We start from the raw sequence: 26,510 nt of genomic DNA on the forward strand, positions 1-26,510 counted from the left end.
GGGGAATCCCATGGCGAGAGGAGCCTGGCAGGCCACAGTCCGTGGCATTGCAGGGTCATGGGGTCACAGAGTGACACATTACGGAGCGACTGAGCACCCACAGGGAGACTGCTAACTAACATTTTGTTTACCTGTTTCTCGAGGTTGTTAAAATGGGCACCTATTATTTTGGTAACCAGATAAAAGCACTTTTTCTCTTAGAAGTGAATATAGCTTGTATTGTAGAGCACTGGCAGCTGGCACTCTTCATTAAGATGCAGCGTCTCCAGACCACAGGGGAGCCTGCTTTTCATAATTAATAATTAATGGAAAGCAGGGGGCTAAGCCTGGAGTTACACTTAGGGCTTCGGCCCTCAAGCAGGGCCTTCATTACTCAATACTGAAACCTAATAATTTCCAACCTGTATTAGCCTGTCCCCCTACAGGGAAAAAAACAAGTTAAACTCGAACTGTTACTATGAAATGGAAATCTAGTCTCCCAGGGAACCTTTTTATAATTGACCCACTTGTGGGGAATAATAACTCCAGAAAGTAATATTGATTTTTCTTGAACTCGTTGAGTAAGACAAATGCAGTTTCCTCTTCATGAGTGCAGTGTGTGACACTCATTTTAAACACATTTAGATTGTGTTTAAAAATAGAACTGTTTCCACCATGCTGTCATTTTATTTTACAGTCATCTTTTCCTAGTGCCTTAGTTTTTCCTTTCTCAGTACCCTTAGTTCCTGGAAGGAAATTTACTAAAGATTTAGGTGGATCTAAAGCTCAGATAGTCATCATGCTATTTATTTGGTTTTATTTCCTAAATTAATACGGGCAGTATATAGCCCTTACTTTAACTCAGACACAGGAAGAACCTTATATATAAATCTTTGAGTGTGGGTAGATTGAGGCTGAGGAAGGAGGAAAGATTAAGCAAGTCTATGATAGTAATAAAGCAAGCCCAGGCCAGGGAGGTATATGAGAATTGATAGCATTTGTGTATTTGTTTTTCTCATCTGTGATGTCTTAGAACATTTATTTGCCTTTTCTTTCCTACCCTTAGAAAACATGACTTCTCTTCATTTTCTAAGGAGTACTTGCTCTCAGGCAGTTTTTCTAGAGGCCAAAATGAAATCAGCTGGTAGATCTGTTTTTAAAATCTGCCGGTGTTATTCAGTCACTCAGTCGTGTCCAACTCTTTGTGACCCCATGGACTGCAGCACACCAGGCTTCCCTGTCCTTGACTATCTCCCAGAGTTTGCCCAGACTCATGTCCATTGAGTCAGTGATGCCATCCAACCGTCTCATCCTCTGTCGTCCCCTCCTCCTCCTGCCCTCAGTCTTTCCCAGCAATAAGGGTCTTTTCCAGTGAGTCGGTTTTACGCATCAGGTGGCCAAAGTATTGGAGTTTCAGCTTCAGCATCAGGCCTTCCAGTGCATATTCAGGGGTGGTTGATTTTCTTTAGGATGGACTGGTGTGATCTTGCAGTCCAAGAGGCTCTAATTCTCTGACACCACGATGTGAAAGCGCCAGCTCGCTGCCTCTCAGCCTTGTTCGTGGTGCAGCTCTCACGTCCATGCACAGCTCCTGCAAGCACGATGGCTCTGCCTGTGAGGACCTCTGTCGGCAAAGTGACGTCTCTGCTTTTGAATGTACTGTCTAGGTTTGTCATAGCTTCTCTTCCAAGGAACAAGCGTCTTTTCATTTCATGGCTGCAGTCACCATCTGCAGTGATTTTTGGAGCCCAAGAAAATAAAGTCTGTCACTGTCTTCACTTTTTCCCTTTCTATTAATGTTTGCCATGAAGTGATGGGACCAGATGCCATAATCTTAGTTTTTTGAATGTTGAGTTTTAAGGCAAATTTTTCACTTTCTTCTTTGACCCTCATCGAGATGCTCTTTAGTTCTTCTTCACTTTCTGCCATTACAGTTGTATCATCTGCATATCTGAGGTTGTGATATTTCTCCTGGCAATCTTGATTCCAGCTTGTGATTCGTCTAGCCCGGCACTTTCCATGATGTACTCTGCATATAAGTTAAATTAGCAGGGTGACAGTATACAGCCGTGGTCCTTTCCCAGTTTAGAACCAGTCCATTGTTCATGTCCCATTCTTGACCCGCATACAGGTTTCTCAGGAGGTAGGTAAGATGGTCTCCGTGGATTTTCCAGTTCGTTGTGATCCACATAGTCAAAAGCTTTAGTGTAGTCAGTGAAGCAGAAGTAGATGTTTTTCTGGAATTTCCCTTGCTTTCTCTATGACCCAATAAATATACATAATAGAGCTATAAGGAGTTGGATGCATGAATATGATGCATGTTAACGTTTGGGTTTAATGTAAGAAACTAAACACCCTTTCCTTTTGTCGAGTTGAATGATTTGTTGGAGAGAGTAACTTGGAAGATGTTAGCTGGGAATTTAGTGACTGAGGAACAAGATCCATTTAACGTTAAGTGAAGACTGGAAAGCCGTAGCATGCTGTAGTGCTGTCTAGGTTGACCAGGAGGCTAGGCCCGTGCGGGGACAAAACGAATGGCTGCCATTCCAACAGCAGCATTAAGCTGTGTGCCCTTCCGGCCCTGCTGTTGATGAGTTATGGTTGAGAAGCTAGAGAGGGAAAGGAAAGGGAAGTAGGTTGAGTCCCTGGAGAGCAGAGCGCGTCTTGTGTCTGCGGGCAGCATCCTTCTTCCTGTCCTGTCTCCCGCTCCTGTGAGCACAGGAGCGCAAATGGAAGAAACACCGTTTGCCCTGGCCGCAGTGATGTGTCCCCTTGGCGTTGGCTGTCCCCGCCTATGAGCTCCTCTCGCCTCTTGGCCCCCCTTTGCAAACCATCATGTATTTTGCTATAGGGCCTTTAGGATACCTAGTTTGCAAGGGACCTTGATGATTTTTTTCTCACAAAACACAATCAGAGGCTCTTGTCTCTGTAGATGACCAAGAGTGTTTAGTTGATTGTGCTCTTGTGTGACCCCTAAGATGGAGACAGAAGTGTGCCTGGAAACTTCAGACTAAGTCAGACCGGAGTTAACACTCACACTGCCCACTGCCATTTGCTCCATGCAGAACTGTACCATGGAACTTCATTTGGAGAGCTAAGATCAGTGTTTCTTAGAGTGGATGAATATTAACTTGATTTCTTCTCCCTACTCTGAGCTCTGTTACAGAACAAATGAACGTGAGTTATATCTCTTTTCTTAAAATGTTTTGTTAGCTCTGTAAATGTAAAGTCAGACTTCTCAGGTTGTTGAGTGGTTTGGGAGTGCGGGCTGTGCCTGATCTGTGTGCAGGTAAGTGTGCATAGAGTTCACAGTGTTCATCGTCCTCCAGGGCCGACCATGTCGCCCTCTGTAGGGCAAGCGATGGTGGAAAGTGTGCTTTCCACTCACTACTCTGAGGCCATTCTTCAGCCTGTGACTTAGAATGATTAGTAATCGATATCTGTTTGCCTCTAACTCTCTAATAAGATGTAATGAGAAAGTAGGAGAGAGGAGAAGTCCTGATGTATCTATGTTGAGCAGCTTTCTTTAACCTTGGCACTGTGTGTGTGCCTGTGTGTGTATACCCAGGCAAGAATACTGGAGTGGGTTGCCATTCCCTTCTCCAAGGGATCTTTCCAACCCGGGGTCAAACCCTGGTCTCCCACATTGCAGACATATTCTTTACTGAGCCACCAGGGAAGCCCATACATATAACAGATTAAAAAAAAAAGCACACACACACACACACACACAGCTTCTTTTCCTTTTAATTTCTAAAGTATCAAAAAGAATCTTTTTATTGATCAACTGATAACTGTAATTATCACAATCATCTTTAAAATAATTTTATGCATCTTCCATCGTCTGATGCATGGATTTGCCTCTGCTTTCCTATATTGAACATGAATGAAGTTCCTGTAACTTCTTTCCAAGGATTTAATTTTATGGTTTGAGAACTGTTAATGTTAGTTTTAAACATAAAATTATTTAAGCAGTTTCACCAGATGTGTGTTTTTCCAAAGTCAGCCAAATTTTATTTTAGAATCTGGATCTGTGTACATTTGATTACTTGTCTGTCTCACCTGTTAGCATGACAGAACTAAAAATCTTTTATTTTGTCGGAGACAGAGATTTCTAGTCTTTTCTTCCGTAACGGTGTGGGGTCCGCTTGCCCCCTCCCCTGCGTTCTTTGTCAAAGGGTGGAAAGGGCGCGGGCCCCTCCTGATCGCCCCTCTCCCTCTGGGCTGGTCGCCGCCCTGAGACGTCTGTCTCCCTCCTGGAGACCAGAGGGAGGGGGTCCTAGGTGATCTTCCGTCTTACATTCCTGGGGAGGGGTTTTTGAATCAGCAGATGCACATAACCTGGCAGCTTTCCATAGACATAAAGAAAAGGTGGACCTCTAAGAAGACTAAGGGTTAGAGTTTCCAAAACAGTTGGGTTTTACTGTGTTCTGATCAAGAACTTGAGTTCTCAGAAACAATCATGCTTTGTTGGCTGAACAAGCCTGCTGCATGCTGTGTTCGTTTCCGGAAGCAGTTGGGGGTGCAGGGCCTCCTCAGCGAGGTGGGGCCGGAGTGAGAGAGGTTTCAGTTGCTCGGACTGGGTTCAGCCCTGGAGGGTGTAGGTTCCAGGGCAGGCATGCAGACGGAGGCCTTAGACCACTTAGCTAAGTGTGTGAATTCTAATAAACTAAAACCTGTTACTGAAACAGATTCTCTCTTCCTGCCTTCACACACAAACTTTTATGACCACCTTTGGATTCAAGTTTAGAATCCCCAGACTCCTTGGGATTCTGTGGCAGGAAGGGGGACCCCTTCCAGGGCCTGACACTCTCATCTGACACTTGGAGATGAATTGTGCGAGGAGACACACGGGCTGACAAAACGAGACTTTATTGGAGAGGGGCGCCAGGGTGGAGAGCAGAGGGGTCAGTGAGCCCAGCAAAGCTGCTCTGCTGCGTGGCTCGCGGTCTCGGGTTTCCTCGTGGTGGGATTAGCTTCCAGGTTGTCCTGGCCAGTCATTCTGACCCAGTCTGCCCTGGGCCACGCAGTGCTTGGCCAAGGTGGATGCCAGAGAGGAGGGCTCTGGGAGGTGGGAGGACGTGGCGTCTCCTTTGGCCTTCCCCGAGCTCTTCCTGTTGGTGGTGGCTCATTAGTTCCGTGTTCATTACCAGGACCTCTTGATGTAAAAGAGCTCAGGCAGCTGGTGCCTGTGGTGCCAGCCGGGGGACAGTCTAGTCCGTGCTCCCCTAACAGTTCTGCGTTGGACAGGGAGCCGTCTAGTCAGTATGTTCCCCTAGCGGTTCTGCATTGGACCGGGGGCAGTCTAGTCCGTGCTCTCCTAGCGGTTCTGTGTTGGCTCTGGTGGCCCAGGGAGACCAGCTCAGTGGCCTGAGTCTCCTCCTCTCCCGCCTCCAGCTCCATCCCGCATCCTGCAGGGACCAGGGCCCCACAGCCCATGGGCCCAGGCTCCGTCTGCTCCTCGGGCTGTGGGCACAGTGTCCTGGGCGGGTGGGCCTACAGAAGAGGCCCCCATGAGCACTGAACAAAGTTTGCTCCTGGAAGAAAAGCTATGACAAACCTAGACAAGCTTATTAAAAAGCAGAGACATCACTTGACTGACAAAGGTCCATACAGTCAAAGCTATGGTTTTTCCAGTAGTCATGTACAGATATGAGAGTTGGACCATAAAGAAGGCTGAACCCAAAGAGTTGATGCTTTCAAACTGTGATGTTGGAGAAGACTCTTGAGAGTCCTTTGGATAGCAAGGATATCAAACCAGTCAACCCTGAATATTCATTGAAAGGACTGATGCTGATACTGAAGCTCCAGTACTTTGACCACCTGATGCAAAGAGCTGACTCATTGGAAAAGACCCTGATGCTGGGAAAGATTGAGGACGGGAGGTGAACGGGGCAACAGAGGATGAGGTAGTTGGATGGCATCACTGATTCAGTGTTCGTGAGTCTGGGCACTGGTGAAGGACAGGGAAGCCTGGTGTGCTGCAGTTCATGGGGTTGCAGAAAGTCAGACACAACTTACCAAATGAACAACCACAAAATCAAAATGATCAGTTCTGAAAAATTGATAGAACTTACATGTACTAAGTCTTTGAAATCCAGTGTGTGTTTTATGATTAGAGAAACACGTCAGTTTTGACTGGTCCCGTTGCAGGTGCCCGGGAACCACCTGGATCTACCGGGATTGTGCCAGACAGCACAGCTGTAGGGGGAGGGAGCCTGGACTCCTTGTTATACAGGGACTCTTGGCCTGTAGTTATTATTATAGTATTATTATTGTCAGCTGCCTTTTACTCATTCAGCTCACTACTGATTTCCTTTTCTTCTCAGCAGTGGTGTGGTCCTAGTAAATTGTTTGTATAGATGAATATATCTTTTCCCCCATTATTGACAAATACTTTTCCAAATACAAAGCCAGTGATTCCATTTTCCATCGTGAGTAATTACTGGAATTGTAATCCTTCCATTATCCACTTTCTGAAGTCTTCATGCTATATTGTGTTGGATAATGTTCAGGATTTTTTTCCTTCATAGAGGAACTTCTTAAAAAACAGTTTAGTTTAATTTCATGCATATTTTAAAACTGTGGCCAGTTCTACCAAAGGAGGGAACAAATCTAGACGGTAGGGTACTGTTTTTGTTTGGACTGGAACAGCAGTTTTATCTATTTCAGGACAAAGTTGCCAGAATTAGAAGGGAAAAAAAGCATCTAGTTAAATTTGAATTTCAGAAAAACAAAGAATATATATTTTTTAGCATAAGTAAGTCTCATGCAACATTTGAGACATACTAAAAAATATTTGTTGTTTGTCTGAAATAGAAATTTAACTGGAGCCCTGTATTTTATCTGGCAACTTTATCTCAGGATTCTTTTACTGTCTCAAAAATTGAGGACCCTAAGCAGCTTTTATTTCTGTGGATTAAGCGGTTGATATTTACTATATTAGAAATTTAAGCTGAAAAATATTTTAATATATAGTAATTAATTTAGAAAACAGATGCCATTCTTGTTAACATATATATTTTTATGAAAAATAACTACCTTCTAAAACAAAAAAATAGAAGAAGATCATTGTTTTACGTTGTTGCAAATCTTTTAAATCCTGGCTTAGTTGAAGACGGTTGGATTCTCAAGGCTGTTTCTGCTCCTAAACAAGTGTGCCATCACAGAGATGTGTGCCGTCGGGCAACCTCCCCTGGACATTTGGGAGGAAAGGAGAGTGACAAGAGGCAAATGACACCTTAGTGTTGTTTTGAACATAATTTTGAGCTTGAGAACCTCCTGAGTGGGTTTTAAGGACCTCTTCCATTGCCACCCAACTTTGCTTAGAGAACTCCTGGGCTGGAAATAATAGACCCTGTAATTCTGGCTTGGGTCACATAGATCATGGATAGTCAGAATAGAGGATGAACATTCTCTTTCAAGAAGGACTAATGAGTCAAATGGTAAAATACAAAATTTTTTAGTTATTATTTAAGTTTAGGAGTAATTCTTAAGCTTTGTTTTTTACTTTAGAGTTACTCCATCGTCCAAGAAAACCGCTGTCAACCTGTCAGATATGTACATTCTCAGATTTCTATCTAGAATAAAACGTACATAGCTGTTTAGAGCAAAGCTTTACATTTTTTATTTAGAATTCAGTAAAGAAGTCACATGACAGTTTCTTTAAAATGTTGACTGGATTGAATTGAGTTTATTTTTAAGATACTGTGTCTGTTTTAGGCATTGTACACCTTGCCTAGACTTTAGGCATGGCCAGTTTTTAAAATAATTGACATAATGCAATAGGTAATCAGATTCGCTTCTCAACAGAAAATGTGTAGAGGTTGGCAAAGAACCAAAGTGAGAATTTAGAGATGACTTCTTGAATTGCTTTAATTGCTTGGACAACTGAGAAAATGACAGAGCCATTAACAGAAATAGAACAGGAGGAAGTGCTGGTCTGGGATAAAGATGGGGAGTTCAGTTTTGGCTAGAGGTGCTGCTGGCAGGTCAGGGGAGAGGAGAGGGGCTGTGACAGGTCAGAGAGCATTGTCCACGGACCAGGGAAACAGCGCCAAGGAAGGCAGGGTAAAGAGAGAGAGGAGACTGACGAGGACCAGCTCTGTGATGCCTGACTGTGCAGTAGGCAGGAGGGAAGGAGAGAAGGTCTGGAGAGAGCTGTGGACTTGCCAGGTGGCTGATGGTGAAGAACGCGCCTGCAACACAGGAGACGTGGTTTTGATCCTTGGGTGGGGAAGATCCCCTGGAGAAGGAAATGACAACCCACCCCAGTGTTCTTCCCTGGGGAATCCCATGGACAGAGGAGCCTGGTGGGCTACAGTCCACGGGGTCCCAAAGAGTCAGACATGACTGAGCGACTCAACAACAGCAGCAGAAAGAGGCAGTGAGGAAAGTGTGGTTAGAGTTGGGTAAGCGGAGCTCCTCCAGGAGGCTGTGTGGCCTGCAGGATCGAGCGTGGGACTGAGACGAGGATGGTGGCCGGTTCTTTAGCTGGAGCTGCAGAACTGGGCGCCCTGGAGAAAGTGTGGTTTCGATAGATTAGGAGGCTTTTTATTATTTCAGGTTTGGGTTTTTGACTTGTCTGAGAAATCCTAAAGAACTTTTCCTTCCTCTCTGTTACTCACACAGGTGTTAATTAAGCCAGCCAAGGTGACGCTGAAAGTCTCACTCCAGCAAACTCACCTCCTCAGATACTCAACCTTGTCTTAGGGTGACGCTTGTTTTAAATAGAACCGTTCTTTTAGGTGGAGCAGCAGCCTTAGGATCTGAAGATGCGCTGCCAGCGCCGCTGTTGGCTCGCCCTGTGAGGGCTCTGCCCCGCTGGATCAGAGTCGGACTAGATTACCTCCAAGGCGGTGCTGAAGCCATGTGCTGTCACGCATCTGTGACATTGATCTTTTCTTTGTTTTGTTTTTGTGATAGGTTCACCAAGTTGAAGAGTCTTAACCTTTCCAACAACCATTTAGGGGACTTCCCACTAGCGGTCTGCAATATTCCGACCCTGGCTGAGCTCAACATGTCATGCAATGCCCTCCGAGCCGTCCCGGCCACCGTGGGAGCGATGCACAAGTAGGTCCTCCAGCCTCCCTGCAGCCCCCCGGAGGTCCTGCCCAGGACGCTGCGCTGGGGCCATCACACAGGAGGCTAGTCAGCCTGCTGTGCTGGTCGTAGACAGCTCTGCCCCAAATTGAGAGATCATGCTCTTGTGTGGAGTTCATTTTGTAGCTTCTTTGAAAATCTTGTAAAAAATTAAAATATCCTGGTTTAGAACCAGTGATCCCTACAGATGAATGTGTCTAAATATAGGAGGAGGGGTTATTTTCTCATTTCCTGAGTTATGTTGAATTCTAAGACTTAGAAGTTAGTTTTTTGGTTTTCGGTTTTTTTTACGTATTTGCTTCCAGTTTTATTAAGTGAAACTACTTAAACTCTTACACATGCTCATTATGAAACTGAAAGTGTTAGTTGCTCAGTCATGTCCACCTCTTTGCAACCCCATGGACTGTAGCCCACCAGGCTCCTCTGTCCATGGGATTCTCCAGGCAAGAATACTGGAGTGGGTTGCCATTTCCTCCTCCAGGGGACCTTCCCAACCCAGGGATCAAACTTGGGTCTTCCTCATTGCAGGCAGGTTCTTTATCAGGAATATAAATACTATGAAATACTATAGCAAATACAACAATAAATGTTTTAGAAGCTCCCTAAATCCTACTATCTAAAAATCTTTATTACCAATATTAGGAAAATACTATGGGATACATTTTCCTTTCCATTTATAGAGAGAAGGATGGATGTACAGGTGAAAAGTGATATCTCAGTATTTGTATTTCTTTTAGGAGAAAAGTATAGAATCTTCTCATATGTTTAAAAGTCAGACTTAGAAGTTAATTGTTTTAAATAACAATGAAAGATGAGTATTTAGGCTGGTTCACATTGCAGTCAGCTTGTGGTGTTCCCATTTATGCCTATCCAGGTTCAGAAAATTGGTCATAATTTTCGTTTTCAATAAAAGATTAAGATGCTTGTCTCTGATCTTTTCTCTCTGGTGTATTATCACCTCAGGCCCTGCCCTTAGCATTTTGCAAAGGACAGTGCAATGTATTTCCTTTTTCTGGTAAGAGGATCTATAGTTACACAACTCGAATGTTAATAATAAAGACGTAAAGTGTATACATTCTCTTTATAACTCTTACATTTTCTTTGCTAGCTTACAGACATTTTTGTTGGATGGAAACTTTCTCCAGACCCTTCCTGCTGAGTTGGAGAACATGCATCAGCTTAGTTATCTTGGTCTTTCTTTCAATGAATTCACTGACTTTCCAGAGGTGCTGGAGAAGCTGACAGCTGTGGATAAGCTTTGTATGTCTGGAAACTGCATGGAGACGCTTCGGCTACAGGCTTTAAGAAAAATGCCTCACATTAAGCACGTGGATCTAAGGTAACCACTTTAAAGAAATCTATCCCATTTGAGCGGTTGGCTTGTGTCTGGGACGTCCGTCGTAGCCCTTCTGGTGGCATTCTCCTGTCTAGACAAGCAAGCCGGTTAGTTGCAATTAGGACCCGCTCTTCTGTTTTCCTCCAGAGGGAACCCTGAAACTTCTTAAATTTTTTTCCCCCTCATCAGTGGGTGACCATCTGTCTCACAGGTCTCAGTTGATTTTGCAGGTTTGAGCCCAGTTTTAATGAGTAGTGCCATCAAGTCAGAGAAAGCTTTTATGGTGAAGGAAAATCATGTTCCTGAGAGCCAGGTGGATTGTACTCTCCCTTATCCCTCCCTTTCTGTGGCTTGAGGCACTTGATATCATTGAGCTCCTCTCCTTCCTTTTTTTTTTTTCCCCCTTCCTTGGCTTCCTTAATATAATATATTCATTAAATTTGTTATTTAATTTGTTTAATTTCCTCTCTCTCCATCCAGATGGCTCTTCCCTTAGTTTACTGTTCTTTATAAAAATGTAACCCTCATCATCTTTTGTTAGGCCTGAGTTTGGCTAGAGCCTCCCCTCTCACCCCTTTGCAAGAGCAGGGAACCTGCATTTTTTTGGGGGGGGGGAACCTGCATTTTGAATTCTGATCACACTAAACTCCAACTGAAAACACCCACACATCCTTGCTTACATCATAGATGTATTTTTGTATATACTTTACATATGGATGGGCTTTGAGTTCCTGCAAAGCAGCATATTGGGTTTAAGGCTTAATATTAACTTGCCCAATTTGATATTTTTCAATGAAAGTAACTTCCCCATTGGAGCTAAAGCTCCAATAACTTTGGCCACCTGATGTGAAGAGCTGATTCATTGGAAAAGACCCTGATGCTGGGAAAGATTGAGGGCAAGAGGAGAAGGGGGTGACAGAGGATAAGATGGTCAGATGGCCTCATTGACTCAATGGACAGGAATTTGAGCAAACTCCGGGAGATGGCGATAGACAGGGAGGCCTGGCACGCTGCAGTCCATGGGGTCGCAGAGAGTTGGTTCCCCATTAGCCAGGGAGTGGTGAGCACATTAAATCTTAGGTGAGATATTTAATATTTCTGTGCAGCTGTATTCTCATCTTTAGATTACAGTTAATAAAAACATAATTCATAGAGTTTGGGAAGGAAGAGAGTAAATGCCTCTCCCTCAGCAAACGTTCCATGTTGTTTTCATTACCTGGTGAGAACTCTCCTGCTCATGAACCCTTCTCTGCTGTCATTCTTGGCATCTTTTCCCCTCTTTGGATTTTCTTTCCTTATTTTTCTGCCTACTTTCCACCAGACCTTCTCTCAAGCCTGTCAGAGTTCATCAGTACAAAGTAGCAGCATTGCCTTTTGCTCCACTTTCATCTCCATTCTTCCAGTTTGGCCCAGGGAACCCATTCATTCCAGTCCCACAGAGAAGTGGTTTGCTTGATCTTTCCTCAGACTAAAAGAGTAAAGGCTGTCACACCTGGGGATGTGTTAGCAATTTGCAGACATACAATTCTTAGTTCAGGGAGACCAAATGGTAACAATTTATCTGACTTTGAGAACTTTTTGAAGGGTGACAGGATAGGGAGCTGAACACATTGTTTTCTTAACTTTCTTTCTGAATTTGTTAACCTTATTTGCCTCTGAGTGGGGGCTCAGTGGCAAAAGAATCTGCCTTCAGTGCAGGAGAGGCAGGAGATGTGGGTTCGATCCCTGGGTTGAAAAGATCCCCTTTTCAAGAAGAAGAAATGGCAACCCACTCCAGTAGTCTTCCCTGGGAAGTTCCACGGACAGGGGAGCTTGGCAGGCTGCAGTCCACGGGGTCACAGAGAGTCAGACACAACTGCAGTGACTGAGCACCCACAGCCTACGCACAGTTGGGTTCAGAACACCTTCGTAGTCACGAATTTGAGTTCTTTTTAAATCAAAAGCCACCCAGAGATGTAACAATGGTCATATTGCTCTCTGGTAACAAGCATGAGAGAGGATTTGTAAGTTACCTCGTGTTAGAGAAGACATCATTTTCCTTGATATGAAGTAGCTTCCAAACCAGATCAATCTAATATGCTTGGAAGCAGCTGTTCTTATTAAGAGTTTTGTAAATTCTTCAGATTTCTAGTTCAAATTGGGTCTTTTTAAAAATATGAGATCAGTTACAGGATATTTAGAAATCAGAATAGACTTTCATATACTGTAAATGTTGAATGATCGTGAGTAACTGCTTCCCTCCAGACTGCTGAGCTGAGAAGATGGAAGTCTGGTCAGATTTGCTTGTGATTATGCCTTAATATTTTATGTTGAAGCCAGTGGGGTGACTTAAGAGGGGTCTCACTCAGTCCCTGTGAGCCGAGGGCTGATTCTAGTGATTGCATTTCTGATCCTTCAGGTGGAAAGTATTGGAGTTTCAGCTTTAGTATCAGTCCTTCAGGACTGATTTCCTTTAGGATTGACTGGTCTGATCTTGTAGTCTAAGAGACTCTCAAGAAAATTCTCCAACACCACAGTTCAAAATTATAAATTCTTTGGCGCTCAGCTTTCTTTATGGTCCAGTGCTCACATCCATACATGACTACTGGAAAAGCCATAGCTTTGACTAGACAAACCTTTGTCAGCAAAGTAATATCTGCTTTTTAATATGCTGTCTAGTTTTGTCATAGTTTTTCTTCCAAGGAGCAAACATCTTTTAATTTCATGGCTGTGGTCACCACCTACAGTGATTTTAGAGCCCAAGAAAGTAAAGTCTCTCACTGTTTCCATTGTTTCCCCATCTGTATCCCTTGAAATAGTGGGACTGGATGCCATGATCTTCATTTTTTCAATGTTGAGTTTTAAGCCAGCTTCTTCACTCTCCTTCTTTCACTTTCACTGCTTTGTCCACAAAGGTCCATCTGGTCAAGGCTATGGTTTTTCCAGTAGTCATGTATGGATATGAGAGTTGGACTATAAACAAAGCTGAGCACCGAAGAACTGATGCTTTTGAACTGTGGTGTTGGAGAAGAGGGAGAAGGCAATGGCACCCCACTCCAGTACTCTTGCCTGGAAAATCCCATGGACAGAGGAGTATGAAAGGCTGCAGTCCATGGGGTCGCTGAGGGTCGGACACAACTGAGCAACTTCACTTTCACTTTTCATTTTCATGCGTTGGAGAAGGAAATGGCAACCCACTCCAGTGTTACTGCCTGGAGAATCCCAGGGATGGGGGAGCCTGGTAAGCTGCCATCTATGGGGTCACACAGAGTCGGACACAACTGAAGTGACTTAGCAGCAGTTGGAGAAGACTCTTGAGAGTCCCTTGAACTGCAAGGAGATCCAACCACTCCATCCTAAAGGAGATCAGTCCTGGGTGTTCACTGGAAGGACTGATGTTGAAGCGGAAACTCCAATACTTTGGCCACCTGATGTGAAGAGCTGATTCATTTGAAAAGACCCTGATACTGGGAAAGATTGAAGGCAGGAGGAGAAGGGGACAACAGAGGATGAGACGGTTGGATGGCATCACCGACTCAATGGACATGAGTTTGGGTAAACTCTGGGAGTTGGTGATAGACAGGGAGGCCTGGCGTGCTGCAGTCCACGGGGTCACAAAGAGTTGGACACAACTGAGCAACTGAACTGAGCTTTCACTTTCATCAAGAGACTCTATAATTCTTCTTCACTTTCTGCCATAAGGGTGGTGTCGTCTACATATCTGAAGTTACTGATATTTCTTCCAGCAATCTTGATCCAGATTTCACTTCATCCAGCCTGGCATTTCACATGATGTACTCTGCATATAAGTTAAATAAGCAAGGTGACAATATACAGCCTTGAGGTAATCCTTTCCCAATTTGGAACCAGTCTGTTGTTCCATGTCCAGTTCTAACTGTTGCTTCCTGACCTGCATACAGATTTCTCGAGAGGCAAGTAAGGTGGTCTGGTATTCCCATCTCTTTCAGAATTTTCCAGTTTGTTGTGATCCACAGAGTCAAAGTCTTTAGCATAGTCAATGAAGCAGAAGTAGATGTTTTTCTGGAACTCTCTTATTTTTTCTATAATCCAGCAGATGTTTGCAATTAGATCTTTGGTTCCTCTGCCTTTTCTAAATCCAGCTTGAACATCTGGGAATTCTCCACTCATGTACTGTTGAAGCCTGGCTTGGAGAATTTTAAGCGTTGTTTTGCTAGTGTCTGAGATGAGTGCAGTTGTGCGGTAGTTTGAGCATTCTTTGGCATTGCCTTTCTTTGGGATTGGAATGAAAGCTGACCTTTTCCAGGCCTGTGGCCCCTGCTGAGTGTTCCAGCTCCACTGGTTATCCAGACACAAGATTTGTGACTGTGTTTTCTAGTGTGCCTCCCAGATGCTGTCAGTTCGTCTTGGGCACCAGTCTCACTCTCTGGCCCTTACTTTTTCTTCTCACTGCTGCTCTTGCCTCCTCTCTGCTCTGTCTGCTACTGTTGTACAGCCTCTCATAGGCTCACTCAGAACCTTAGTTCTCTAACTCAAGATACTTACGCTCTCATTTCTGGTTTCAGGCCCCTAGCCTGTGCATCCCTTGAGGATGAGGCTCTAAGTGTGATTCGGTCCAGAGTGCGGTCCTCCAGCATGTGCTAGCAAACCAACTGTTTGCAACTTGTTTTAAAGAAAGAGATACGTATAGTAATTGAGACTTAATATCTTGGAAACATTCACCATTGCCACAATATTCACGTAGACCCATGTAAGCAGACATACCTCGTAAAGGGAGTGGATTAGGTTGGGTGTTGGCGAACTCAACGTGGCGAGCGGCGTGTGCGGTGCGCTGTGTCCAAGTGTGTGCCTGTCCTGTTGTGAGCGATCAGAGGTTTGGAAAATAGGTTCTTCCTCCTAGGTAACTAGAGGAGCACTACTCTCATTTATATAGCCTTAGTCTCTGTAGTGAAAAGGGGTTAGTTGCTCAGCTGTGTCCAAGTCTTTGCCACCCCATGGACTGTAGCCCACCAGGCTCCTCTGTCCATGGGATTCTCCAGGCAGGAAGACTGGAGGAGGTTGCCATGCCCTTCTGCAGGGCATTTTCCAGACGCAGGGGTCGGACCTGGGCCTCCTGCGCAGCAGGCAGACACTTTGCTGTCTGAGCCGACAGGGAAGCGTGTATCCGTGAACCCGCGGTGTTGGCGCGCAGCAGGCCCAGTGCTTGGTAAATGGTGAGGACCTGCCCAGCTCGTGTCCGTGTCCTCACTCCTCTCACTCGGTGTGCGCTCCTGAGGGGCCCCTGCGCACACGTGTGAACCTCAGCCCGAGAGTCCAAAGGCCGTTCAGCTCCTCCTCATGGACTCCTTCCTTGCTTCTCCCATTTATGTCCAATGAATTCTGCCTGCTCTTGGGGTTCAGATGAGATCCTTCCTCTCCCATAGCATCTTTTTTTGACCATTCTGTATGTTTTATACATCATTTATGACATTGGTCAGGCTTCCCTGGTAGCTCCATCGGTAAAGAATCTGCCTGCCAATGCAGGAGACACGGGAGACACGGGTTTGATCCCTGGGTGGGGAAGGTCCCCTGGAGAAAGAAATGACAACCCACTGCAGTATTTCTGCCTGGGAAATCCCATGGACAGAAGAGCCTGGTGGGCTACAGTCCATGGGGTCACAAAAGAGTTGGACATGACTTATCGACTAAACCACTACCATGACACTGATCACAGACTTGGATCCTCTGGCTGGCTTCATATTTTAAAGCATGTGTGGTTTGAATTACTAAATCTGTCGGCACGCTCCTTATCTTATTCGTCTCTTACTGACACACAGCCTGGGGTCGTGCTTGTCCCGTCTCCGTGGCCCCTCTTGTGTGCATGACACCGGCACAGGCGTCCCCCTCATTTGCTCAGCGCCGTGTGGGACAAGGAAGGTGTCAGCCCCAGTATCCAGGTTAGGATGAGACTCCTGGAGGCTTAGGTGATGGCTCAAGGTCATATGTGCCGTGTTCAGCAGCGGACAAGGTCCTATGTGTGCCGTGTTCAGCAGCGCACTGGAACTAGAGCATTTCCTCACTGCGGACCTACACACAAGAAATGCTCAATCAGTATTGATGAAATAAATAAAATGCCTCTGTTAACTGAGGAGATTATTGGAAAGGAGTTTTCACAACATTTTGCCTCTTTGAAAGCTCATCTGAAGTAGTCATATTATTATGTGAGCCTGAAACCTTTTGGTATTTGCATCCTGATAAGACTTGACAATTTTAAGTGAATAGTGGCAGTAACCTCCCTGTCATTATAAATTTTATTTTGTCTCATTAAGTCAGCCGTATATTTGTGTTGGTGTTAATACAGTGCAGGGTTGGCGGTGGGCTGAGATTAGTGCATCATGAAGGTGATTTAAAGCATAGACTCGGGAGAACACAGGACAGTTTTCAGTTCCTGTCATCTCTTGTATCTGAAAGGAGATTTGGGTTTTGATGAAAGAACTGACTTATTGGAAAAGACCCTGATGATGGGAAAGATTGAAGGCAGATGGAGAAGGGGACAACAGAGGATGAGATGGTTGGATGGCATCACTGACTCAATGGACATGAGTTTGAGCGAGCTCTGGGAGTTGGTGATGGACAGGGAGGCCTGGCGTACTGCCGTCCATGGGTCACAAAGAGGTGGACATGCCTGAGTGACTACACTAGAGTGATTCTGTGTACGTATTCTAGTAATCTAGTGAGCATTCGGAGAGAGGCAAATCACTGAGTTGAAGCCAGTTTTTTAATCTTACAACCTGGAACAGAAAAGAGAAGGAGCAAAAAAAATAATTTTAAATCTCGGGGACATTTGAAGAAGCCACATGCTGTCCTTGTGGCTTGGCAAATCCTAGCTCTTGGCTGTCTTGTCCCTCATCCTTGTGTTCCAATGGCTTTATGATACTGCTATTAGAAATTTAGTTACTCTCATTTTATTTTTCCAAGGGCTGGAAACCACTGCAGAGAATACTTGACTTTTTTCTAAGTTCCTTCTCTCATATTAATGCTCTTGTAACCAAGTGCATGATCTCAGCACTCTGTTGGCTTTGTAAGGAGAAGTAGGAGGTTCTGCTCTTTGTTTGTACAGGAGCTGGGCGTAGCCTAGCAAACTAGGACTGGAGAGTTCATCTGTTTTTCTCCACTTTGAAGCTAGATGTGTTTTTGCATTGATTGCTAGTCCCCTTACCACTAGCTTATCTCCCTGGCGCCTTGTCCATGGCAGCGTTAGTCCATGAGCTCACCATTGTTTATGACCCAGGCTCTGCCAGGTTTTCCTTGCGCCCTGAACGCATTGGGCCCCATCGTGATCCTTTGTTCTGTGAGTTCGCAGTGAATCCTACATGCCAAATATCAGTATTTCCTGCGCTTTGCTTTTTCAAGCAGTATTTTAAAGATGAAGATAGTTTTGGTAATTAATCCTGGGTCTGGAACCAACTATGAAAATTCAGATAGGCTCACACACCTGTTTCTGGTGCATAGGTGGTCCCCATTCTTTTTTTTTTTTTTTCCCCAAGCTCACCTGTTAGCTTGTCCTTTATGGCTGCTCATCTACCTGCTCACTTATCCCCTCTCCTTCCTTCAATACTCAGTGTAGCTGCGTGTGCTTAGCAGGGTTTCCTGGGTTTTGTTTCTTGTATTCTTTCAACCAGATTCTTAGAAATAAATGTTTAAATGATTTTCCCCCCTTGGAATGAATTAAGATAAAAATCAATATGCATGCTTCTCTTCCAGTCTATTAATGGTCTAAATTGCATTTCAGAATATAGTTTCAAAGTTAAGACCTCATGGAATTGTAGCTGGAAGTGGCCAGGGGACCTAGCTAGTGAAGGAGAGCAGACACTGCGAGCAGAGAGGTCCTGGAGGGTGGACAGCGAGGCTCGAGGCCTTCCTGGTGACCGCCTCAGGGGTGGCTCGTGTTAACAGCACTGCCTTTGACTGTAGTCTCTGTTTATGTCCTTTTCCTCTCAAGACTGAACCTAATCAGGAACCTAATAGCGGACGGAGTGGACTTTCTCCCTCACGTCACTCAGCTCGATCTGCGAGACAACAAGCTTGGGGGTCTGGATGCTGTGGTTTTCACCAACCTTGAAGTTTTACACTGTGAAAGGAATCAGCTGGTGACGTTAAACGCCTGTGGCTGCTTCCTCAAAGCTCTCTATGCCTCTTCTAACGGTATGTGACGGAGCCCACATCAGAGCTCCTTACTTGGTTCCCACATTCATTCAGTGCACTGTCTTCCTCCTGGCTTTGACTCTTCTTTCCTTGTTTAGTAAAATAGGTGTCAACTTTTGCTAAGGTGAAAATCATGAAAGAAGAGTGCTGTTTGGTATTTAAAGCAATCAAAAGGAAGGACTTATAGTTCCTGACTTGTTTTTCTCATATTGTGACATTTAAATAAGTTATTCCCGCTGGTGATTGGCTCTTCGGCTTGAAGAGCAGATGTGGGGGTGGGGGCGGGTGATGGGAAGTGAACTGTTTCATTGGGCCACTTGTGAAGATAGTGAATCTGGAGAGTGAAAGTGGAAGGTAGGTCTATTATGGATGCCATACAAGGTCTCAGATTTCCTGCTCCACCAACAGAGGACCTCACCGCAAGAGAAACCTACATTATATACCACAGGGCCATCCCAAAGCAAGAGCTTTATTCATTTAATAAGGTTGCCTCCTTAGACTTTGGAGATCATGGCAGTTCTAAAAAAGAAAAGGTCATATGGGCACATGTTTGGTGAAGTGAATGAAGATTTCTATCCCTTCCCATCAGACAGCTGCATGGAAGCGAGTATTTACTACTGCACGCTGAACAGACGTTTATCAAGCACTTGTCTTCTGTGTCGTGTAGCGCATGAGTACTAAAGGAGAGGAGTTATTTCTTTCCTTTTTCTTTTTCTTTTTTTGGTTTTAATGAATTTACTGTCATTTCAGTGGAGAAATAAACCAAACCTCAGATAACTGCAAGTCACCAAAGGGTTATAGGATTTGGCTAGTCGGGAAACATGAAATAGGTGTTGAAGAGGAAAGAATCTGAATGTGGTTCATTTGGTAGATGAGCAGAAGGGAATTCTGCTCTCACAGGTTCCTGCTGGGAAGTGTTAAGATGTACGTATGGGGTGCATGGCTTGGAGTCAGATGGTGAAACTTTGAAGCTGATACAGTAAGCTGTAGAGATCCAGTGGAAATTTTTAGTGGAAGAGGCAAGTGATGAAAATGAAGCTGTGAGACTGTTAACGTGAAAGCAGGGTCCAGAGCGCCCAGATGGGACAAGAGTGGGGTAACCCACCTTCCCGCCAGTCCAGGCGCTGCAGCGGCTCCCTGTGGGTTAGTAGGGTTTGCAGTCGGGACTACAGACGTCGACGTGGGACATCTGCCCAGAGGTGGTACCTGAAGCGATGGGAGTAAGGTAACCAGAGAAGAGACCTGTACCAAAAGTAGACTTCCAGAACCATCACAGTGAGCTGGGGCCACATTAGGAAGCCAAGAGAAGCTGAGCCTCTGAAACACTTGGTAAGTGTTTAGAGAAAGCAGAAGGGCGTCTCGAGGTACTGCGTCTGAGAAGCAGAGCCCTAGGTGTCACTTTGCATACAGTTTTGAGGAAGGCTTCCAGACTTCAGTAGAGGGAGTCCTTTCTGACGCTCAGGAGTGCTAAGGCACAAGCCAGGACGCGTTTGATAATATGCAAGGAACCCTGAATGTTTAAAAAAAGCAATGATATTCATACCGTTAATCTTCCAGATAAAATTTAGGCTGTATAACAGGAGGGGTGTCACAGCGAGTAGATGGAAAGAGGTAGGAAAGCAGAGTGAGTGATTTATTTCAGTCTCTGACTAAGACCTTGTGACTAAATTAGAAGGTCTGTGTACTTCCCTGTGGTTTAGAAACAAATGGATATATTGTGCTTCCCAGACTAAACAAACAATGGAGAATGAAGCACAGGAACGATTCTACACATGAAAAGAGTCTCTGTGTCACTTGAATGGTGATGTGTTTGGTTTTGGTTTTTTCCTGCTTCCTAGAACTTGTCCGGCTTGACGTTTGCCCAGTTCCGAATTATCTGTCCTACATGGATGTCTCAAGGTAAGAAGCCAATTCCTGGAGCACTCTAGGGTCTGTGTGAAAATTATCTAGATAATTCTGTCTAAACCTGAGCATAAGAACTTTTTATATAAAATAGGTAAGTAATGAGAACCTCCTGTACAGCACAGGGAACTCTACTCAGCGCTCTGTGGTGACCTTCATAGGAAGGAAATCCAAAAAAGAGGGGGTACGTGCATACGAGTAGCTGAGTCACTTTGCTGCACAATGGAAACCACTTGTAAAGCCCGCAGCACATTGTAGAACAGCCACAGCTGTGCGAGTCACTCCGTCGTGTCCGACTCCTGCGACCCCGTGGACTGTAGCCCACCAGGCTCCTCTGTCCACGGGGATTCTCCAGGCAAGAATACTGGAGTGGGTGGCCATTCCCTTCTCCCGGGGATCTTCCTGACCCAGGGATCAGGTCTTCAGCTTTGCAGGCAGCTTCTTTACTGTCTGAGCCACCAGGGAAGCCCTGCTTCTTTCTATATCTTAAAACAACTACGCTCCAATACAAATTAATTTTTAAAAAAGAATTTTTTCTATATCTTAAAGATAAACAATGCAAATTAATATCCAGTAGTGTTGAATACTTACCCTCCGAAAATGCATGGGGCTGTCAGTCTGTGTCAGTTACAGCAGAGGAGTCGCGGTGTCACGTGGACACCGATGTGAACACCAGGTTTGCACTTGAAAGATGAGTCAGTTGAGGGTTGTATGGCTGGAAGGTCCAGTACTTCTATAATTGTATTAGCTGTATTTTCATGTTTTTCCCTGAGATGATGTTAAGTTCATTAAAAATATATTTTGTGCTCTGTCTCTTTTATCCCCCCCCCCCCCCTTTTTGTACATATCTCCTTACTGCTGCTCCTGCTGTTTAGTGGCTCAGTCGTGCCCAACTCTGTGACCCCCATGGACTGTAGCCCACCAGGCTCTTCTCTCTGCCCGTGGGATTCCCCAGGCAAGAATACTGGAGTGGGTGGCCATTTCCTTCTCCAGGGATCTTCCCACCCCGGGGCTTGAACCCGTGTCTCCTGCTTTGGCAGGCGGGTTCTTTACCACTGCGCCCCCGGGGAAGCCCCAACTCTCCTACTTGGAGCCCTTAAACAGTGGCGACTGGCACTGCCAGAGTGGGGTTTCCGTACAGCCTGCTCACTCTTCTCAGCTCACTTGTGCACAAGCTCACCTCCTCACCTTGTATGCAGATTCACTACTGCCGTGTGTCATATTTACTTGGGTTTCCACAAATATTGTAGTAGACTTTTTCTTGAAGGCCTAAAGCATGTATTGGAGCAAATTAGACTTTCCTAATCTCCACACACTAAATTGAAACTCACTTTTAACATAATTCCAAACATCATAATCCAAACTTTTCTGAACGACCACAGTACATAGGAGTATGTGGCCTCTCAGTGTGACAGGTAACTCATTTCAGTGCATAAAATCTGGTATAGCTGCTGCGTAATTTGCCAGGTGCAGAATTTGTCTTTAGTCATAAAAGTATACAAACCTAGATATTTTAATAATATCCTCAATCATACTGTGTAAGAACATGTCAGAATTTAGCTGATGTGAGAAGGATTACAGTTACAGCTTTGAATTTATAAAATCCTTTATGAGTGATGCTTCATACACTTCCTAGTAAATTCATGTCAGTTTTCTGTTTAATGAACTTGTAAGTCAGACGCTACTCAAGTTCTTTTTATGTTATCAGCCTTGAGCGGTGTTATCTCCAGCGTTGAAACACGAGCACAGGAGTGGGGTCTGCACATACGGGTGCATGGAAATGTCTTGCATAGATTTACTCTAGGGAATTAGCCATAGAGTGAACCTAGTTTTCTTTTATTTAAAAGATGTAATTGCTAATTGGTTCCCATTGAAGCCCTCAAGTGAGACTGAATTGGAAACTTGTGTTGTGCTAGTCTCTGAATTCTGTCCTTAAATGCTGTTCATCTTTTTTTTTTTTTTTTTAAGAAAAATTCTCATGTTCAGAGCCTGTACTGTAACATGCTCTGCCTAATCCACCTCCCAAACTGTAGGACTTTTTCTCTTAGAAAACCCTCTGCGTCTGACCCCTCACATAGCTCTGGGTATTTCGCCCTCCTCTCTGTGAGTATGTTTTCCAGAGGAACTGAGCTCTTACTCATTATGGTGTTTACTAGGTTCTTAGAGTGCCTCAGGGTCAAAGTTCCAGGCTCTTTTATCACTTAGAGTAGTTTTGTTATTTAGTGTTTGCTTATGTTGAAGGGTACTTTCACTTGCCTACCTTAATGAGATGTTTTAGAGGTAGACGCGCGCGTGTGTGTGTGTGTGTGTGAGAGAGAGAGAGAGTGTGTGCCTAGTCACTCAGTCATGTCTGACTCTGTGTGTGTGTGCATGCGCTTAGTCACTCAATCGTGTCCGACTCTCTGCAACCCCATGGACTGTGGTCTGCCAGGCTCCTCCGTTCATGGAGTTCTCCAGGCGAGAACCCTGGAGTGGGCTGCCACGCCCTCCTCGACTGCTACACAATCAAGTAATTCAGTGTGTCAGTCGGTAGACCTTCAAAGCCAGAGCAATATGTACCTATACAAGCACTAAACGGAAAATAATGCCTTGTTTTCTATATTTTAATTGAGAAGTTGATATAATAGCAAAAAATTTTATTCTACTAAAATCCTTGTTCCAAGCCTCATACTTTTCACAGACTTGTTCATCTGTTTTTAAAGAATGTTTACATACTGTTCTAGATTTTTTTGTGCCTAGTCATTTCACATATTTTAAAAAGAAGATAAAAAGCTAACCATCCATGACTAAGGAGACATTCAAATGCAGTAATGGATTTATCCAGAAAGTGGTCAGTTGTTCAGCAGTTAGCATCACCGTTGGTTTGGTTTCTTGTCCCAGGACTCACGGCTGCTGTCTAGCGCATGAGGGGCTGTTTCCACACCGCTGAGCCCGAGTCTCAGGGTCGGTGTGCGTTTTCATCGCCACCGTTGCTTGCCTTGTCGGTGGCCGTGGTCTCAGGGTGCCTTCTGAGGCCCTGGGGAAACGTCATATTAACGGTAAAAATGCAGATTGGAAAACAAAGCTATTATGCCATTTGACTCTTTAACTGCAAGTGTGTAAATATGTGTTTATTGGTTTTCCAATGGAAGACATCTTCTCCCTAAACTTACATGGGTTTATAGACATTTTGGGACAGTAACTCTGGAAACCAGACTGTTTTTTAGACTTTGGAGATAATACAAATGATGTTACTGTGTTCTTTCCTGCTTTTTCTTTATTTCTTATTCCTTATCACATCCTGCTTCAGGTTAAAGTGACTGCACATGTCTTCTTGATTTATATTCGCTGTAATTGAGTATTTCCTTTGAAGTTTTATTTGTTGTATGTAATTATTTTGACTTGTGAACCAAGTTTTAAGCCAAATTCCAACCAAAGAAGAAACTGTATATTCTTACATTTAGGAACTGTTTGGAAAACGTACCTGAGTGGGTCTGTGAAAGCCGAAAGCTAGAAGTTTTGGATATTGGCCATAATCAAATATGTGAACTTCCTGCACGGTGAGTATTAAGCACAGATTAAGTTAGAGAATCTCAAATAAGATGAACAGTGGAAAAAATTGCTGGTTCAGTGTTTAATTTGTTGTTATGAACCCCTGAAAGAGTTTCCTTTCAAACCTTATTTCGCATCTCTTACCTCTCGTGGTACCGTTAAGGAGTAGTATTTCATCATGTAGTGACAGGTTGACTGAAGCTTTGACTGCTAGCCAGACGTGGCAAAGCTGTGTGGAGGCTGACGCTCGGTGGGACTTCTCAAATAAGCCAAAAAAATGTCCAGAGACTCCGCAAATGATAATGGCTGATTCACCTCGGTAATCTTAATCCTTTAAGAATCTTTACTTTCTGTCTGTTGTCTTAACGTGTCTGTCTTCTCATAGAAGAAATCTGAGAAGAATTTAATTTAAAAACTAAATTTCCATTTTTAATTCCTGGAAAGCTGTTACTTTTACTTTGTTTCTCAGCCATATATTATACCTGGAAGTTCAATCCATTTGAAAATGCTGAGTTTTATGCTCAGTGAGCTTAGGTGAGCCAGCGCAGAACCCATCACCATTATCAAAAGGACTTTGGATGGCAGTGTGTATGTGTGTGTGTGTGTATGTGTGTGGGACGTGGAGAGTGAGACCCTTTTAGAAGATAGCAAAAATGACAAAAGGTGACTAGTGACGAGGAAAAGGAATTTGTTAAAAAACAGTCTTTTCCTGTTATCTTCCATCTAGTTCTGTCTTCCCTCCTCTGGCCTCCCCGATTTAGCACACGCAGCCTGTTGGAGTTTAAGGCCCCTGTGCCACTGCAGGCTGCCACCGACATGTAACTACACCAGCAGCCACATCGCTACGGGATAACTGATTTCTTACCCAGTTTGCCTGACTTAATTAATCTTGGATTTGCTCTGCACTAGTACAGGATTTGGGGGATCTAAACAAATGCTTGTTCAAAGCAAATCCAGATGCTCTATTGTCGTAAACTGTAAACAGCGTTTGCTTTTGTGTGTGTTTAACACAGGGGACAGTAACAGTACATATTGTTTGTTCATTTAATAGTGGTGTTTAGTTGCAAACTTTGTATCAGCCCTGTCGTTGATCTAATATCCAGGCCAAGACCGCAATTCATTAGAAACTGACTGCATTCAAGCTTTGTTTGTCTAAGTGATGTGTGTGAAAGGGTTTGACAAAACAGAAATTAATGTTTAGAACCAGAGATGGATTGAAAGGAAAAGAAGCTATTGACTCTTCATCCAAAAGAATCAAACAGATTCTGCCATTAGCATGCACACTTATTCTGTAGTCAACAAATCTACTTTCTTACATGGAAAATGAAGAGAAAGATTGTGTTACCTTCCTTCAGCTATCCTTCTATTTAAGGGTAAAGTGTGTATGTATATGTGTGTCTATGTGTGTGAGAGAGAGAGACAGATAATCCCGTCCTCTGTGGACCAAATCCAGAGTTACCGGTTAGAGTGAGCATCCCAGAGGCTGGCCCTGCAGTAACTGGCCGAAGACCGTCCTGGACGCCTTGTCTTGTCCTCCAGCCTCTAAACCCGCAGAGGCAGACATGTCCTTAACGGTGGTCCCCGGTGTCACCAAATGACAGGTTGGTAGCATCTTTGTGAGCAAAGATTCTTGTTTTGATACTTAAAGTGAATAAAGTTATGGCTGTAAATTAGAGTGACTTTAAGAACGTTTGAGTGAGTGAGGTCAAGATGGTGGAAAGCAGGAGGCAGCTGAGGAAGTCTCGTTCTTCGACGTCGGTGTGAGTGAGCTCTCGCTTCAAGGGACCTGACATGAATCACAGCCTCGCTTCCCCAAGTCCCCAGGCTTCTGTGTTTAATGCAGGACGCGCTTTATTCTCTACAACTGTTGCTATCTCGAGTGATCATAAAGCAGATTTCGCTTTGATGAACACTAACTCATCATTTATTGCAGTTTTGATAACCCATTGAAGAAACTGTCACGCTTCCCAACAGCTCGTTTAAGGCTCGGAAGAAAATGCTGCAGTGAGCCCTTCTGTTCTCTTTAGAAGGGAGTCTGCTTTGGTCCAGGATGAAATCAATGAGAAAATAAAAGTAATCAGATTCAAGGAAGTAAGAAAAGGAACGAATAATTACTGTGAAATGCAGCTGAGGAAAATGTAGCGTTTTCTCAGTGGGCATTGGTAAAAGTTTATTTGGACAAAAGCACCCTCGTTGAATGTTGGTCCTGTAGGTGAAAATTGCTCAGCTGTGTTTCTTCAGAGTCTTTTGTGGGCAGAAGCGGCCTGTGCTCTGGGCGGCCCTGGGCGCAGACCTTGAGTGGGAGCGGGTGGCCTCCCAGTCTTCTCGTGAGGCTGACAAGACGAGGCCGCTGCCTTCGGCGTCTTCGTGAAGCTCATTTTTCCTTTTCACTGAGTAGAGCTGCTTTGTTAAATAGTCCTTTTCATAGTATTTCCCACCCTCTTTTTTTTTGAAGTATGGAAAGCATTGAAATAGGAACAGCTCAAACTTGGAGCTTATCTTAAAATGAATTTGCAGT

At 44.3% G+C, this 26,510-nt stretch overlaps 1 protein-coding gene across 1 annotated transcript in view; it reads left to right on the forward strand.

The window, feature by feature from the left end:
• PHLPP1 (PH domain and leucine rich repeat protein phosphatase 1) overlaps positions 1-26,510 on the forward strand; it is a 223,235-nt gene that overhangs the window by 152,605 nt on the left and 44,120 nt on the right. Inside the window, exons 5-9 of the mRNA XM_055559318.1 lie at positions 8,905-9,051; positions 10,190-10,420; positions 18,357-18,559; positions 20,398-20,458; positions 23,905-24,000. Of these exons, the coding sequence (XP_055415293.1) occupies positions 8,905-9,051; positions 10,190-10,420; positions 18,357-18,559; positions 20,398-20,458; positions 23,905-24,000 (738 nt within the window). The remainder of the gene's footprint in view (positions 1-8,904; positions 9,052-10,189; positions 10,421-18,356; positions 18,560-20,397; positions 20,459-23,904; positions 24,001-26,510) is intronic.

The sequence above is a fragment of the Bubalus kerabau genome, chromosome 21, assembly GCF_029407905.1.
Source record: "Bubalus kerabau isolate K-KA32 ecotype Philippines breed swamp buffalo chromosome 21, PCC_UOA_SB_1v2, whole genome shotgun sequence".
Classification (NCBI taxonomy): domain Eukaryota; kingdom Metazoa; phylum Chordata; class Mammalia; order Artiodactyla; family Bovidae; genus Bubalus; species Bubalus kerabau.